The sequence below is a fragment of the Lissotriton vulgaris genome, chromosome 1_1 (assembly GCF_964263255.1).
Source record: "Lissotriton vulgaris chromosome 1_1, aLisVul1.2, whole genome shotgun sequence".
NCBI lineage: Eukaryota > Metazoa > Chordata > Amphibia > Caudata > Salamandridae > Lissotriton > Lissotriton vulgaris.
The window spans coordinates 2,109,059,979-2,109,078,742 of NC_141685.1; the positions used below are offsets into that span (position 1 = coordinate 2,109,059,979).

The following is an 18,764-nucleotide window of genomic DNA, read 5'->3' on the forward strand; positions in this document are numbered from 1 at the left end:
AAATGGCCAGACCACCGCCAACACGGCCTGATCTGTCCAGTCGAGTTAGGCAGTAGCCCTCAGGGACCGCTTCAACCAGATCAGGACCCGAAGAGTCTTTGGCCCAGGTCTCCGTAATAAAGACCCAAGAAGGTGTTTTATCCAAGACCAGTTCCTTGAATACAATGTTATTTTTAATAAGCGAGCGAGCATTGAGAAGAAGACAGGACTCGCTGGGGTTTTTAGGTGTAGATAAAGAGCAGGGCTCCAGAGGAGCGGAGGAAAGAGAGAGCAGAGGCTCATCCACATCAGTCGGAAAGCACGCACAGCTAGGACATGTCAAATAATCCTCAGGTCTGTAGCGATGTGAGCAAGGGGCAGGAGCGGGCTTAAGCCGCAGCATCTCCCTTAATGAATATTTCAGGACAGGGGCGCCTACCTTGTAATGGCCAGTGGTCCAGCCGTCCATCCCGTCCTCAGCGCGGACGGGCGCAGACGGGCTGGACTCTGATTGATTCAGATGCTCCGTCCATCACCACCCCCTTTTGTACCAATTATTTAAACTTGGAAATCACTGTAGAATGTGAGATGCGAAATGCATACAAACACGTCAGCACCGAATTTCTTTAGTTAAAGTAGAGTCCAACTGTCAGCGCTAAACACAGTTGGCATTAAGAAGGACTTACCTACAGAGATGAGTTGTATGAAGGATAGAAGTCAGCAGGGCACCTGCGAGCCCACACGGCTGTTTCACTTTAGTTTTTAGAAAAACCCCACTGGTACTTGTTTGCCATTTCCTCAACCGCATGTCCCCTCCGAGGTCCTACTCTACCACCAGCTTAAATAAATAAATCAGCAGAGGACAGCCATGATATAGAGAAGCAATTACCTTATGGGTTCAGCAGATCGTGTGACAATGTCCTATACTAGCAGTGATGCAGATGATCAGCCCAAAATGGGTTACTCTAACGTCCGATGCATAGCACTTGGCAGGGCTGTAGTTAGTCCACATGAAGCTGATGAGAGACACAGAATGGAGAACAGGCTACAACCAATAGAAACGGAGGAAAGTAAACTGGTAAGCATAAGGACCAAGAAAGAGTCCCTTTTAAGGCATATTAAAAATAATAGATTTCACAAGCACAGCACAAGCGAAACCTAAATAAGGGATTGTGTCAAAATTGAAAAGTTATAGGTTAATTTAAAAAAGGTAAAGGAACATTTCTCAACCACTGAGTGTAAAACAGGTGTTCTGCAATGCACCATTTTAATGATTGGAATGTGGCATTTGAGTTAGCTTGTCAATGAGAAATTGAGAATTCACAGTTTTTCTTTTATTCACTGTTTCATTGATGATTTACTGGTGTGAACTGTGATTAATTTAGACAAAGGACAGATTGGTGGTTGAATGATGAAAACTTTCCCAAAAATGGTAGAAATCAAACACAGAATACGTTGAATGAACAAAGAGAGTCTGATGTGTGTGATAGAGATCAAACAGAATACATTGAATGAACAAAGAGTATAATTTGAGTGAAGAAGGGATTTCTTTGATGGGTCACAATTCTACTTCAAAGAAAACCGTTCAACAAACCGCGGGCATAGGACCGCTTGGGAAGACAATAAGGCCAATCAAATTAGAATAATACTTACGTGAGTAACATAATCATTTTTACGACTATTTTAAAGTTCTCGTGGAATTGTTGTTTCTTTTCTATTTGGATATTAATAATATGTATTATTTTAATTAACAATGTTACTAACCATTGTTATTTAGTATCGTTGTATTGAAAAGGGGAGGTGTGTCCCGATTAACACAACATCGGATCACCCACCACATTAAACTCGTATTGCTCTAGGACAGGGGTTGTATTCATCAAAGGCATTTGCTCTCTGCAGCCAATAAATGCTTCACTATTCTGACCGACGCATTTTGATTGGCTGAGATGCCGACAATGCTCCAATGCTACTTGCTCTTACATATTACTCGTTCCTCTCACAATGTGTTCGGCCAGTCGGTTAGCTCCAAGGCGATCCGGAAGTATAGACATCATAGAGGCGAACGTCTTCCGTAACAAACACAATAACGGGAAAAGAACCTTGGGTTGAATTTTCGAACTGTCCGCGTAGGCAGTGGACAACCGGGGCCAGCTAATAATGGGCTGGCTGTACCTAAGTCTGGGCGCTGACCTCCAGAGGGGCGCATGGAGTTGTCAGCATACAGATCAGGACGCAGTCTCCATCTGAATTGTCTTTCAGCGTGTCAGTCCCCACTGCAATTAATCATTATTTTTCCCTTATTCAGGCTCCCCTGTTCAACATCCTTCTCTCCTTCCTTAATTTCCCTTACATCTCACTCCTTACAATGTTGGCGCCGGCCTGAATGAGCTGAACTGTGGGTGTTTCAGGTGAGGGTGGAGCAGAGTAACAAAAGTCCCCTGTTGTCACGTTTAATTTGCAACAGTAGAGGAAATTGAGAAAGGAGCAGAGCAGAAGCGTGCCAGCCAGCTAAGGTCTTGGTCCAGAGTAGCTGAACCCCAACCCCTAAGTATTGCTTTCCACGGCAAATAATGGTTGCACAATTAGTGTTTGTTTAGTGATATTTAATTAAGTTCTACAGTTTCACTTTGTGTGTTAGTACTTGCCGTTTTGTTTGTCCTCACCATAAATGCAGGACTACAAGTACCAGGATGCTAAACAAAACATGTATTTGAAGTCAGTGCTGTTAACTGTTTGTGTTGCGCTTTGTTTAGTTTTTATAACAAGTTGTAGACTACAGCTAGGGCAAAATGCGTGCAACGATTGGGGGATGGATTGGTGGGGGCGGCAATCACAGAAAATACCGACCCCTGCAACAGGCCTATATACCTGGACCTTAGAAGGCATCGATCATTATGGCCTGGCGAGGGCGTCACCTTTGACACTTTAGGGATGACTATGAACAAACTAGACCAATGGTCTTTAACGTGTGGACCGAGGCCCTATGGTTCGCGAAGCCTACTTGGGGCCTGTGCCTGATCAGAAAATGTAATAATGTAAACAGATTGGTAAAGTGGATATAAATAAATAAGAAATATACAATTGAAAATGTTGAAAACACTCTGTAAATGTGAAGGGATTTAAAATTGGAGGTTAAAAATGAAGTTAGTTCATGCCTAAGCAATAAGTATAAAAAGTCCTCTGTTGTCAAATTTAATTAGCAACAGTAGAAGAAGACGAGGGAGGGGCAGAGCAGCAGCATGCCAGACAGCTGAGGTCTCATTCCAGAATAGCTGAACCCTAACGAAATTTGTGTCTGATGTTTAGTGAAACTGCACCTGTCAGTTGTAGGATGAGCAATGGGCTGTCGCATGAATTCTTATAAATACGATGCTGTGGCCAGGAGACGATAAAAGAGACTGGAGCGTACGCAGCGTAGATTCTAGTATTAATCTTTTTCTTGAGTAATATATTTTTTATGATTTGGTACTGTTTTTTTCCTGGGTTCTTCTGAAAATGAGTCCCAGAGATAGAGCCTTAGTTCTAGAAAGTCATCCGTGGTAGCAATTTAATAGCTTGCCAGTGATAATTATTTAGTACCGGCGAAGACTCCAGTAGTTGCAGTTGACAGTTCCTCCAAATAAAATTAACAATTTTTGGGGGTGTTTCATTAGGGCATTGGAATGACCAAACTCTCCTTATTAATAGATGAAAGTTGTAGTCCACTATTTGTAGCATAAGTACTCAAGGTTGAGATGGTATGGTATATGTTCAGAGACGAAAGAAGGTCATGAAATAACCTTTCATATTACAATCTCCATTTTCAGAACAAAGATCTTCGCTGCACTAGTTTTAAGACATGACAGAAAAATCCTAGAAGGGCTGATGATACCAGATCCCCTACCTGTAAAACATCTGATGAGAAAGAAGAGGAGAACACTCCCACGTCTATTTTCAATGAGAAGACCATGTCATGGTAAGAGTGAAGCACTCTCCCTTATGATATGATCCCGCTAATTTGGTAGAATCAGCATAGATAAAATGGCCTCATGTGAAACATAAGGAGAGGCAGAGGCCATGAGAGGCAGGTGGCATGGCTCATTATAAATTAAGAGTTTTTTTTAAGATGAATGTTAGAGATATTGGAAAGAAGCTGTACGCTCCAGCTCCATTTCCTCTTTAGCTCTTCAAACCCAGATACACATTAGACGCTACTCTTTATTGCGTTGTCGTTTGAAGATTCGGGACAAAACGTTTGACGTGGTGGTGATCTTGGTAATAAAAGATTTTAAGATCTTAAAATGTAGTTTCTTCTCATTGCTGCCCCAATCCCACATACAACCTACACATTCTTGAAGAATATAATTTTGAGCCTGCTGATAACTGCAGTAAGAAGTCTAATCTGCAATGTGTGAGTGTGACTCGTAGGGTTGTATCTAGGGCTCCCGGTTTTATGGGATTAATTTTTTTGACATTTCCGTCTGTATACATATTTATTTTTTGCTAACTTTATCTGTATTTATCCATTTTTATTTGGGGTTTTGTGGAAAAATTTGTATATTTCCATATTTATTTAACCGATAAATATGCACTCATGCTTGAATGCCTGTCAGGTTTCAATGCTGTGAACATCCGCAGAAGATAAATCAATGCACTTAAATGAAAAGATGCCAATTTTAATATCAATCTTGTGCATATTTACTGCTGTTAAATCCTCTTTACCAAAATGTCATTCTTTTTTTACCCCCTTACCTATCAAACCACACAGCTAATGGCTTGGCAGTCATAGCAGACAGTATTTAGAATTACTCAAAAAGCAACCCTATTTCCGTTTTTATCCACACTTAAAAATAAATACAAACAAGAAAATAAATGTTTTCTGTCTGTATTTATCTGTAAAAACGGAAAACAGGGAGCCTTGGTTGTATCACACTAGTGATTGTTTTAATTTTCTTTTTCTTACTGTTTATTTTCCCCTATCATTATAACCATTTTGGCATCACTGTTATCCATCTCTTGTGAATCTTATTGCAGACTTTCTCTGGATTTAGAACGAGTTGCTTAAATCAAGCATTTCTGTTTTACCTAGGAAAAGTCAGTTCTCAGAGATGTGTCATTTGTACTTACTAAGAAAAAAGAGCTATACGAGGAAGGCAATTAAATATTTGCCGAAATGAATATCATGGTTTCATGCAATTTCAGCAACATAATGTATCTCCTTGATTGGAATTTCAGGACGCACTTCAGCAAGCACCGGAAGGAACCTTTACAAAAATGGTTAATGGCGTTATGGAAGAAATGGACATATCCGATACACAGTGGGGTTGGTTCTACCTTGCTGAATGTGGAAAGTGGCATTTGTATCAGGTATTTATGTATATGACAACTTTGTGGCAGAGTATAAAATATTGCACCAAATTATTTTTATTTTGGATATTTTCTTTATGGATGATGATTACAATCCTCAAATTGCCATTTGTATGTTTTGGGTTTAACTGGTCCTCTCCTGTAGGCGCCTGCGGGTTCTCACTGTTTCGAAGTGTGTCAGACGAGGATTGGACCTGATATTCTTATTCTGTTTCTTGCTGAAATTTACCACTTCTTTACCTCGCGTTTTATTTGCGATATGTTCAGTTTCACAATTCCTGCATTACTTTTATAAGGGTAGAGCCCCCCCATCTCTTTGCTCCTCATGTTCACTAAGCCCCTTCCCTCTACAGTGTTGACTTGTCAACTAGTGTTTTCTGTGCCTGCACTGGCCTCCTTTCTGCAGTTCTTGTGTATATCCTCAAGTGAGTGACAGCTGGCAACAGCTTCTGACATCATCTGCCAGTTGACCCCACTGTCAGCAGTTTTGTTTTAAAAGTGGCCTTTCTGTTCTTGCCGTACATGTTCAGAGATCTTTGTGTACCTTGCCTCATCTGGCTAACTTGGCAAGTTGTTATATATGAGGGTTGCACTTAAGAAACATTTGTTTTATAAGAAGACTTTTTAGTAAGTTTATTTCGATGATTACAAAGATAAAATGACTAGCATTTGACAAGTTTTAAGGTGTTTTAAGTGTGTTTTTTGTTGTTGTTAACCAAAGCTTTTTAGTTTAATTCTTAAGATCACTGTATACAGTCACAGCAAGCTGATATCACATTATTACTGCAGACTTAGTTCAGATACGTCTATTGAGGTCTCGGCATATGTCATTACATTTGTGCTCATCAAGATCGAACAAAACCTCAGTTATCCTGCCCAGTAGTTGAGATGTCCGGTGGCTCCTTATCAACTGCCTACAAAGATTGTTTCTGATTATTTGACTGTCACATAGATCTCCGTCCAGACTGAGCACCTAGTCTCTGGTGCTGCCATGTGAGAGGGATCCCCTGTATTGCTCAGTGGCCCAACTTATTGGTGTCTCCCCACCTAAAACATGTTGAGGTCTTTCATCAATAGGATATCATATCGAGGGGGTCCCCGCAGTCAAATATTTCAAAACCGAGTACCAGGTGGATTCAAAGTCGCTGTCTATTTCTGACATGCTACAAATCAATTTTTGCATGGCATGATATTACAGAGTCCTGTTGTTGGCGATATCTGGCAGTTCCTTCTTCCATCAGAACACTGCCACCGTAGTTTTGGCTTCTTCCAGGCTGTTCCATATCAGAATGTTAATGCCCTTGTTATGTTATTGGCACTTGGGAAGTGCGAACAACTTAGTTTCAAAGGCCTATTGAGGGTAGACAAGCCACTAGCTAAAATAGTCTGGTTTTAAGCAGCTTTTTAAAAGTAGTATAGCTGTGGCAGGGTAACAAAGGCCAACAACAACGAAGAAGGGTGGAGCACTTGGAAGAACCGTTGAACCAGCCGCAGTCTCTACCAGTAATACAGCCAGCTGATATGAAGTTGCCAATCCACTGCTGTAGAACACAGAAGGAAGAAATAAGGCAAGCCACCAAACATCTGAGAAAGAGGATGGCAGCAGGACCCGACAACATTCCTTCAGAGGCACTGCATGCAGACATTGAAAAATCAGTAAACGTGTCTACCTCATGTTTGTAAGAATCTGGGTAGAGGAAAAGGTGAGGACCGGAGTTTGCCAGGGTTGTTTACTCTCGCCTTTTCTCGTCCTTCCGGCCATAGACTGGATCATGAAGACATCCACAGCAAGGAGAAGAAATGGGATCCAGTGGACACCTTGGACACAGCTTGACGACTTGGACTTTGCAAACCACCTGGCCCTACCCTCCCATACCCTTCTGCAGATGTTAAATAAGACAGGGTAGGTGGCAGCCACATCAGTACAACTTGGCCTTAACATTCACAGTGGAAAAACCTAAATCCTGAGGGCTAACATTGCCAGCACAACTGCAGTCACTCTTGCAGGCGATGCACTGGAAAAGGTTGAGGCCTTCACCTACCTGGTCACTGTAATAGAAAAGCAGGGCAGGACAGACGACGACATCAAGGCAAGAATTGGCAAAGCAAGGGCTCCCTTCATTAGGATTAAGAAGATCTGGAGCTACAAGGACCTAATGCTGCAAACCAAGATCATGCATTTGAACACCAATGTGAGGGCAGCATCCAAGCCGTGAGGGAAACGGCCATTACCAGCGCTCACCTGGCAGCCAGCAACGCCTTGAGAGAAACTGCTCCACAATCCTCGCCGGACCCACACCGAGCCACACGCAGCTGGGTCACTACAACACCCAGCTGCCCCGGGGTCTGGCGCAGCGCCAGTTACGCAAGCGACGCGCCCGGAGGCGCCATAACTTCAGGGAGCGCCGAAAGCTCTCAGGGGCAGCATCTAAGCCGTGAGGGAAACGGCCATTACCAGCGCTCACCTGGCAGCCAGCAACGCCGTGAGGGAAACGGCTCCACAATCTTCGCCGGACCCACACCGGAGCCACACGCAGCTGGGTCACTACAACACCCAGCTGCCCCGGGCGTCTGGCGCAGCGCCAGTGACGCAAGTGACGCGCCATGAGGTGCCATAACTTCAGGAAACGCCGAACGCTCTCGGGGGCAGCATCCAAGCCGTGAGGGAAACGGCCATTACCAGCGCTCACCTGGCAGCCAGCAATGCCGTGAGGGAAACGGCTCCACAATCCTCGCCGGACCCACACCGGAGCCACACGCAGCTGGGTCACTACAACACCCAGCTGCTGGCGCAGCGCCAGTGACGCAAGCGACGCGCCCGGAGGCGCCATAACTTCAGGAAACGCCTCCTGCCCCGCGGGACGCGCGCGGGCAGTGCCGGGCTGAGCCTGGGCAGAGGGCGGGCCGTCTGGGGCAGAAGGAGGCAGGGCTGGGCCCCCCCTTTTCAACAACAACCAAAAGGTACTGTACGTCTACAACTTTCCAACTCTTTGGAGCCCTATGGCATTGGAGCTATGGGGAAAAGGAAAAATCCAGAGGATCTCAATGAGTCTGCTGGAGGGGCTAATAAGGGAGGAAAGCATGCCAAGAGACTGAAATCCAAGCCCACTAGAAAACGCCAACCAAATGCCGGGGAAAATTGTGTTATATCACAGATGGACAGAATTGACGAATTGATCCTCGATTGCACTGATTTATTAGTAGACACCCCTAATTTTGTGGCAGTTGAAGGGGAGGTAGCTAGCCAAAGGGTTGCAAAGGGCAGTAAGAATAAAACAATGGGCCCTGTAGTTATCCCTAGAATGTTCATGGGCAAATTACACACAGGGGATAATCCAATAGCAGCTAAGATAACTGAGGATAATTTAAATGAGACTGAACTTCATGTGGATCTGAATTCAGAAAGCTTTTTAAATTTACCCTGTGCTAATAAGTTTAGTGTCTTAGCCCATATCGAAAATTCCCACTTAGACACCAGACCAGACATGATAGATTCTGGATTAAGAACTCTCGAATGTATACTTGAGATACTTTCTGATGTACCTGAACATCGTGATAAACCTTTGTTTGACCTAGTGACCCATTTATGTGCCCTAATTAAGGGAATGCAAGTTAAGATCGATACCTTAACTGCTGCGGTCAACAATTTAAAGCCAGAGCAAATTAAAGCTGCTGTAATACCTAAAGCCCCTAGTTCTAACCAAGCAAGTGTATTAACTTATGCAGGAAAGGTTGTCGCTATGCCTAAGAAAAAACCTAGTTTAGACACGGCGGTACCCATGGGTTCAGGAACAAATGAGTCTGTTAGACCGGGGAAATTAAGGCCCTTGGAGAAACGCCAATCCCATGAGCACAACCCAATTCCATCGAAGAGTACAATATGCCAGCCTGTGGATAAATGAAGGTCTAGACCAATTCAAATTGGGCATAGCCATTTATCTAGTTTGCAGCAAATGGGCCATCATGGACCAAACACTGGTTTTTCCATATCTAATTCTAATCCCTCCAAATCTCCACCAGTATATCTGATCAACATACCTAAGCTTCCTGTGGGCAGGGAACGTGAAACTCCTGATTCTCTGTCCAGCAAAGCTATTCATTGGATCAGATATGTAAGAGGATGTAGGTCCGTGATCAGGGAGGACATTCAGCCTGCAACTAGATTAACTTTCCAGGGTGATCACTATGATTGTATAGAACTCATTTTTAAAAACCCAAGGGTAGCTGGCGAATTACTAAATATAGAATTTAGATCTTGTTCCCCAGATCATTCTAGGTTTCAGATGAGAGCAACTCCTCCCCAAACCTGGAAATCTATAAGGGGGAAACAGTCTGATACTTTAACCTCATAGATGCTAGTAAACATCCCTCCCCAGTGCTGCGCTGTCCATTGGAACTAGTGCTGAATGGACGTCCAATGGTCGTGCGCAGCACTGGGGGTTAAAAGGGGAAAGCTCGAGATTAGACTTGAACGATTGACTCTTATCCCTAAGAAATTTAGATAGTGAAACAGTGTAACACTAGGTGAAGATCTTAGTTCCATTCTTACTAATCCACCCAAAAAACAAACTTCGGTCTGTCCCGCTGACGAATTTATCTCCCCCAATACTTGCCAAAAACCTACAGGTGAGGAGTGTCTTATCCCTTGCGCTAGTAGCCGTGGATCTGTTCTCTCTTGGAACATAGCTGGCCTAAAGACTAAGCTAGAGTCGCCTGAGTGGGCATTATTCATTCAAGAACATGAGATATGTCTATTTCAGGAGACATGGGCATTGGAGGAAGTGCATTTCCCTGGATACCTAAATTATAGCATTCCTGCTGTAAAGGAAGGGAGGGGGAGACCATCTGGAGGATTAACTATTTGGATAAGACAAGACCTGGGGGTTATAGTAAAACCTATTTGTACTAATCATAGAGATCTCCAGGTCTTAAGTCTCAAGTTTTCAAATCCTGTACCAGTTTATATTTATAATTTGTATGCGAGAAGCACGGGCTAGAAAATCTGAGGTCTTTGTGCTTTTAGAAAACGTATTAGAAACATATTGTTCTCCCTTTAATGTAATTGTGGGGGGGTGTGGGGGGGGGATTTTAACGTAAACTTTGAGCCTCTTATGAAGGGAAGCTTTAACGTGTCAGAGGAGGAGGATAGAGAGTGGGGGATTCCCAAACTGGACCTTGAACCAGTTAGTAAATGGTCTGCGGTAGCCGTTCAAATGAACTCTATCTGCCTAAATAAAGGTCTAAGAGCTGCAAATGGAAGGACCGCAGGCGATAAAGCTGGGGCACTTACATTTAGTAGTGGCATACGTAAGAGTACAATAGATTATATTCTGCTTAATCTGGCCTTTTGGAAACATCTCCAGGATATGATGATCATAGACAGGGTCGAAAGTGACCACAATCCCTTGTCTTTGAATCTTTCCTATTGGGACTCTCCTGATTACCATGGGGCTGAAATGACTCCTACTCCCTCCAGTGACATTGTGTTATCAAACGATATGCGCCACGTTCGATGGCCTAAAGTTTCCCTTTATAAAGAGAATTTGGATTTTATAGCTAGTAAGCTTAGACAGGAAAAATAGACTTATTACAGTTAACGGAAGGGGACTATGATATTTTAAAATTGCAACAAGGAACCAGAACCCATGAGACTCTTTTTGGTGAACTTAAAAGCCTATTTGTTAAGCCTTCCAGGCGTAAAGACAGCCTCGCACCAGAACCATCTCGCTGGTACACTTGTGAATGCAGGAAGGCTCGCCTTGATTTGGGAAAAGCAATTAAATCTGAGCCCATTGAGAATATTAGGGCAGCCAGGCTGAAGTACACCAACATGAAATTGGTCCTTCTGTATGAAAAAGAAACTTGGAGGACAGTAGTGACCACCACCAACAAAGTCCAGAACTTCATAAACACTCCTGGGGAAAATTCTCCAAATTCACTGGCCAAACACCATCAGCAACATTGACCGCTGGCAGCAAACTTTCCACTTTCTGCTCATAAAGAAATCGTGGCAAGCCACTGGGGCTGGTATTGTTCATACCCTCTGCACGCCTGCATTAAACCTCACCAGGCAAACCCTGATCCGGTTCCCTCAAGTGAAAAGAAACAACTAGCAACTAGGCCTCAAGGCTGACTATTAGGAGATGGGTTACACCTGAAGTCAAATTGAAAGAAAAGCTCAGGACAGAGGTGGCTGGAGAGTCCTGGTTGATGGCCTATACCCCAGGAGGGGTAGTAGATAGAAGTAAGTGATAGCTGTGGCAAGAGTGGATATTAAAAGACTGCTTATTCCAAAGGTGAGGTGCTAGATAAGAAAAAGAATGTCCCCGCATCAAGTGGTGTGCATATGGGAGGATGGCCAGTGCCGTGTCAGATGATTTAAGTTTTCTAGCTGGCTGATATAACCTGATCTTTGTATGTAAGTATACAAGACCTTCGCCATACAAGGCCGAGTGTAGCAAAGAGATTAAATATACAACACACCTTAACAGGTAGCCAATAAAGTTACTTTAAAACTGGATCTGCAGAAGTCCCCTTTGCAGATGACAAACCAATCTGGCAGCCATAATCTGAACCACTTGCAAGGAGGGACTTACAGGAGGGACTTATTTATTGCAACCAGTAGAGTATTACCATAATTGAGGCCAATAGATATAAGAGCCGGTGTAGGAGTCTTCTTATGGTTCAGAGAGATCCAAGAAAAAAACCTTCCTAAGCATACAAAGGAATCCAAGGCAGGTATTACTCACTGCTTCTACTAGATTCGCCATGCTGAGTTAGTCATCAAGCAGGATGCCAATATCTTTTTACAACTATTTTTCGAACAATTAGGATTGTTCATTACTTTAGGCCACTGGTATGAAAACCAGATCTGGGTGGCCTTGCCAAATAGAACAATTTTTGCCTTTACTCCATTTAGTTGAAGGCACTCTGCTTTATCTAAAGCACCACAGCATTCAGTCAGTCACAATCTGATTCTTGTTGCTTCCGTATTGTGTCCGATAGATACCACCAATTCGGTATCATCAGTATAGGATAGGATCTCCTCTCCAAGCCACAGTCCCTGTTAACCTCTGGTAAAGGGGTCACGTGGATGTTAAAAAGAGTAGGACTCATTGGAGATCTCTGTGCCCCCCTGCAGATGATGGTGACAGCCCTAGCTTTGAAACGGGGTATAAATACATCTTCAGATATAACTTCTAGGAAGTCCCTAAACCAAGCTAGGGCCTGTGAGTGAAGACTGATGTCGTATAACTTCTCAATAAGGGCCATATGACAAACTTTACCAAAGCTGCAGAAAGGTTTTAAAAGGAGTGTTGTTTTGTACTGTGAGCTGGCCTAAAACCTGACTGAGAAAAGTCTGGTTTATGATTGGCCTCTAGGTGGTGGGAAAATTGCTTGTTCAGTTTTTGTGGGAAAAAGCAGCTGTGAGGTAGGGTGGTAGTACTATTGTTTGGCAGAGTCTGCAGTGGGCTTTTTTAGAATCTTGGAAACTTTGATTGGTGGTGCATGTCAAGCATCTGAGCTCCTGCAGTCAAAAATATTAACATTCCCTGGAATGGGTAGACCAGTATTTTCCTCATACTCATAAACACCTCTACCTGAAAGGGAGGAATCTTGGCGCACTTCCACCAGATATGAACGAAAGTGCCTCTTACGTCACAGTCTATCCAGCAGAGTGGGCTAACTGCAGGGTAAAGTTCATGTAGTTTGGTTGGGGCGAGATGCCAATCATACAGTAGTTTGTAATGGGCCTGCTGTCTCAGAATGCTTTGTTTAGCCTTATTTAATCTTCTCCAGATAAGAGCCCACTGTTTGTCTGTAAGATCTCTGCCAATTAGCTCGTCCCATTTACTGTTAAAAGGGGTATTTGTCTCCAATGTTGCATTTAATAGCAATTGATAGACTATTGAGATATTTCCTTTAGTTCCTAGGGTTCTCCAATAGATGTTTCTCTATGGGAGATACATCACTAGAGCTTGCTTTTTTTATTGGGGTGGGGGGTGTAAAGCCTAGTGTCGAAGCTTTGTAAAGTGGTACCTCTCCCTTTCCTCTACTCCAAAGTCTTTCTTGTAATCATCAGAGGACTTGATGACTCCCTCCCTCACCATATCACTCAGCATACAATAGTCCCCACATCCCCAAGTGTCACTTGGACCTTGCCACAGTCCTGGAGTGAATGCATGGTTAAAATGTATGAGAGTTTGGGGCGAGGAATAAGTAGTCTTCTTAAATCGTTTGTTCTCCTCATCTCAGATTGTAAGGATAGTCTGTGTAGGTGTATTGAGGTATACATTAGGTGGGCTGTCATCTCTGAGTTTCCACACTGAGTCCTTCTATTCCTCTATCCGTGTGTGACCAGGTTTTTCTGATTCCTATGAACTCCAGTCTGCCAGAACTCTTGGTTTCTGCTGCCCCATAGTAGGTTTGCATGCCTGACAGTGCAAACTCCCTTTTTCTGTTGGGCAACAAAAAGTTCTGTATGCTACTTTGGTTCTCTTCTCCACCCATATGTATTCCAGGAACACACTCTTAAGTGCAGCAAAAAAAACTTAGTGGTATCATGTAGGAAGCTGGCTCTGTATATACAATACCAAAGTGAGGTAATAGGGTGCACAGAGTCCAGTGGAACCCAAAAGGTAGGCAGAGGTAAAGTACATAGTGCCTCACTCTCTAATTGTGGTAGTGTGGTTGAGCAGTAGTGTGGCCGGGTGCAGAGTGCTGAGGCCCAATTGTATCCATTGGTGGATATGGGGCCTCTGGTTGGTGGCTGCTCACGAGCAGGCCACTGGATTGTGAGAGCAAAGCTCCAGGACAAACTGGGGGTTTAGGCCAGCACCCTCAGCGCCACTGGGGCGGCCGAGTGCTGTTTTGGCTTCGGAATCCCTGTAGCTTTCAACGGGGAGTCTCCGGTTTGCAAAAGCACTGCAGGTTTGGGGACGAAGGTCTTCTGGGTGCGACCACCACTTGGAGAGGTAAGTTGGGATCTTGGGGGTTGGTTAGGCACTGTTGGTTGGGCCACCCAAGGCTGTGGGGTGTCGGCTCTAGGGGTGCCTTTTAGGGTCGGATCTTCTTACCAGGTCCTGGTTGCGGTTGGGGGACCTTCAGGTTTGAGGCTGCAGGTGTCCGCAGGAGGTTTGAGGCAGGCCAGGATCGCCAGGGGGGCCTCCTCTTGGTGTTGGGCCACTCGAACTGGGGGGCCGTGGGCGTAAGGTGCAGAGTGGTGCAGACCCGCTGGTAGAACTGGGGGTCTCTAGTTGGCAGAGGTAGGTACCACTGTCCAAATAGGGTCCCTTTGCAACTAGTCAGGGTAGGGAGGAAACACTCTTCTGATAACCCCTGCTCACCCCCTTGGTAGCTTGGCATGAGCAGTCAGGCTTATCGAAGGCAATGTGTAAAGTATTTGTACCAACACTCACAGTAACTCAGTGAAAACACCACAAACTGACTCCACAACAGTTTAGAAAAATAAAGGTATTTTATCTAAACTACACAAGACCAAAACGACAAAAAATCCAACATACACAGCTCAAGATTATGGTTTCAAAAGAGTTCTTAAGGTTGCGTTAAAATAATCCACAGTTGCGTGAAAATAGTTCATCGTTGCGTCACGGTTCGCCAACAGTACCTTTAGATGCGACAAAGTTCCAAAACAGAAGCTAGTGCGGTGGAAAACAAGTGAAGCTTCACTCCTGAGACTCTGGGGAGACGATGCGACAGCCCCGCTGAACTCAGCGGGCGTGTTGCGACGAATCCGGTCTGTATGGGGAGGGAGGCGAAACCTTGTATGGATTCCGGTGCGTAGGTTCCGTAGGGAGCGTCTCGCAAAGGCACGATGCGACGATCTTCTGAACGGCGACTATCTCGGGTGCGGCGGCAATGCTCGGGGCAGGGTTGATCTTCTCCTCTCGTGGCCCCTCGATGCGATAGCTCTGCGACGGTACTCGCAGCGAAGTGATTCGGTCTGCAAGCAAGCTGTGCGGCTATCTCACCCAGCGATGGCAGGCTCTGCAACGATACTCTTAGCGATGGTACTATTCCCGCACCGGAGTGATGCGTTCTGCAAGTGAAGGATGCGTCAGTTCCTGCAGCGGTAACAGGCGATGCGACGATTTCGATCTTCGCGGCGGCGGGAATTTCCTCGCACTGACGGGGATGCTCTCCGCAAGCGAGCGATGCATGAAAATTTGCAGATAGTCTTAGTTTCTTGTTCTCCAGATTTCCCAACAGCAGGCCACAACTTCCAGATGCCCCTCAGTCGGATTCAGCACTCAGCAAGGCAGAACTCTCTCAGCAGAGTTTAGGGAAAGCTGGGGGTGAAGGAGGCCAGCTTACAACATGCCCTTGAAGATCTCTTCAAGCAAGGGGACAAAGCAACAACAAAGTCCTTCCCCTCTCCTTGGCAGCAAAGCAACTGCAGGTCAGTCCAGCAAAGCAACAGCAGGACAGTCTTCCTTCTTCAGTCTTGCAGCTTTCTCCTTGGCAGAGGTTCCTTCTTGATTCCAGGATGATCTAATTTTCTGTAGTCAGGGGTCCTGTACTTGCATCCCTAAAAGCCTTTGTTCCCTTTGTGCAGGAGGGCTCTGAGCCTGGTCTGAGCCAGTTCTGGGTGTTCCTTGAGCACGTTGTTTTCCTGGCTTCTCCTTTCCTTTGAGTGAGGGGCAGGGTCGTCAGCCGCCCAGCAGGAGGTGGAGCCAGCATTGTGGAAGGCAGGCACATCCCTATTCAGGCCAAGGTGCTATCCCCTTCCACCACTCTAGAGGCAGATGGAGCTATTCAGCCCAGGGATGGCCCACTCAGCCTCTGGGAGAAACCCAGCCCCTGTCACTCACAAAACAGACAGTCAATTCACAAACAGGACAAGGCACACAGAAAGGTCAGACAAGGGAACAGCCACTTTCTAAAAGTGCTGTTCACAAACACAGGATTTAAAAATGACCTTTCCTAAAAGATTTGTTATTAAATTCTGAGTTCAGGGATACCAGACTTTTATGTCCTATCTTGCTCCTATGGGAAGATATGCTGATAGCCACTGTAGCCAGCATTCCCCATGATAGCCTATGGGCAAGATAGCCTTACAATAGTGAAAATCGAAACTTGCTGTGATTCACCACCAGAGCATGTCACCTGCACTAGTACATGCTCTGCCTTTCACATACACTGCAGCCTGCCCAAGGGAGTACCTTCAGCCTTCTATGGGGGTGACCGATGTGCACAGAAAGGGAAGGGTTAGGCCTGGTCAATGGGAACACTGACCAGGAGGACATGGCAGTTCACCGGCTGCACACTGCGGTGGCAGGCCTGAGACACCATTTTAGGGCTACTCATGTGGGTGGCACAATCAGTGCTGCAGGCCTACTAGTAGCATTTGAATCACCAGCCCTCGCACTCTCAGTGCACTTTACTAGGGACTGCTTGGTAATACAAATATGCCAATCGTGGATAACCAATCACAATAACAATTTATACAGGGAGCACTTGTACTTTGACACTGATCAGCAGTGGCAAAGAGCCCAAAGCATCTAAACCAGCAAAAACGAAATCCAGCACAGCATCAAAAATACAGGAGGTAGAGGCAAAAAGATAGGGGGAAACCACGCCAAGGATGCAAGTCTAACACCCTTGGATCCTTGCGGAACGGGAGTCTGGGTTTGAAGGCAGGCAAGTTCTCTGGATTTATTGAGGTTGCTGGCTGCAAGACACACCAGGATTTTGCCGGAGAAGGTTTGAGGTGAGGACAGGCCGGTATGGCTGGTGGAAAGTCAGTGGGGGTCCTCCTCTTGTTAGTTTCGGGACAGCTGTTCGGTTCTACTTCTTCTTTTCTTTTTGCAGGTTTTTGTCTGACTTCTTGGTTCAGGGCTGCCCCCTGAATACTGTATTTAGGGTGTGTTTTAGGGGTCTCAAGTACAGTAGCCAATGGGTTACTGACCTTAGGGTGACTACAAACTGGGTGTGCTCAACCCACGTGGGGAAGTGAGCACAATCCCTAATCCTTATTGGGGAGTGCCTTCCATCTGCAAGATGGCGGGCACTGAAGAGTGGGCTTCACCTCACCTCCCCCCACCTGAGGGGTGGGGTTGGCAGAAGTAGGCACACCTGGGCTGGCTAATTTTTCCCACCTGTCTTCCCGCCGAAAACGTGGGTAGACAGGAAGGGGAACTGCTCCTGATAGCAGGAGAAGCTGGGGTCGCATTACAAAGGCTGTCAGGCCTTTGAAGCTCCCTGTGGCTCTTTCTGGCCTGGGGGAGGTGTGAACACCTCCGCCCAGGAAAGGCTTTGTTTCTGGGCTGAGGGAGCGAAGGCTCCCATCCTAGGGGTCCATAAATATGTCTCATGGTGGCAGGCTAGTATGTACCAGTCAGGGAACCCACCAGAGGCTGGTCGTTTTCCAGGGGGCATCTCTAAGATGTCCTCTGAGTGCATTTTTCATTAAATCCCAACCTGGCATCAGTGTGGGTTTAATGTGCTGAGACGTTTTGTACCAAACTTCTCAGTTTTCAGTGTAGCCATTATGGTGCTGTGGATTTCGTAATCATATAAACTCCCAGCATCATATACTCTTAATGGCAGCACTGCACTTACAATGTCTAAGAATGGACTTAGACTCTGTATGGGTGTAGGGCTCATGCACCTGTACCCTCACCATTGGTATAGGGCACCCAGCTAGATTGGTGACTGATCTATGCCAGGGCAGGTGGTTGTAGGCATGGCACTCAGGGATGTGTGCCATATCGACTCTTCACTTTGTTCTGCAACAAAACACGCAGCCCTCAAAGGCTGTGTGTTAGTGTAAAGGTACAGGACCTCTAAGGGTGGGACAATAAGTGCTGCAGCCCTTAGAGGCCTACCCTGGTCACAGTGCCCTGGGCACCTGTGGTACCATTTACCAGGGGCTGACCTGTGGCCAGAGAGTACCAATTGGGTGTACAAGGTACAGTTTTGGGGAAACTGTTGGAACACTCTTCCAACTGTCTTTTTTCTCCCATACAACAAATGCGAGGCACAATAAGAATTGTTGATACCTGTTGCTTTAACACCTTATTGGCAAAGAAATGGAGAACTAATGAATACATGCTTCAGCATTATGTAGCAAAAGGTACTGCAAATAATAATTGGTTGACTGATTCTATATACACCAAGCATTGCATCTGCATGTGGCTTGGCCCTTTCCTTTACAATAATTAAATCAATCATTTGGGAAAGACTTTAAGGATTAAATAACATGTCCAAGTACTTACCTTGGTCTTTGCAGATGACATTCTTGCATTGGGTATTGCTGATATGGGTCTGACTCTTGAATAGCTGCATTAGATAAGTACACATTTGAAACAACTTGTAAAATGATAGAGACACAGATAATGAAATTTGGGTGACCTACTAAATTCAACCTTGTTTATCATAATCACTATTTGAGGCTAGCTGGCTTTTATGAAAGATAT

The 18,764-nt window shown here is 45.1% G+C and overlaps 1 protein-coding gene across 4 annotated transcripts in view; it reads left to right on the plus strand.

The window, feature by feature from the left end:
• Positions 1-1,986: 1,986 nt before the first annotated feature.
• PARP11 (poly(ADP-ribose) polymerase family member 11) overlaps positions 1,987-18,764 on the plus strand; it is a 123,661-nt gene continuing 106,883 nt past the window's right edge. For 2 of the 4 annotated variants that reach the window (XM_086921449.1, XM_086921467.1), the window contains exons 1-3: positions 2,023-2,241; positions 3,786-3,934; positions 5,194-5,325. In XM_086921449.1, coding sequence (XP_086777575.1) covers positions 3,932-3,934; positions 5,194-5,325 — 135 coding nt within the window. In that variant the 5' untranslated portion in view covers positions 2,023-2,241; positions 3,786-3,931. Of the gene's footprint in view, positions 2,388-3,785; positions 3,935-5,193; positions 5,326-18,764 lie in introns of all 4 variants that reach the window. The other 2 variants (XM_086921441.1, XM_086921458.1) reach the window with 2 other exon arrangements.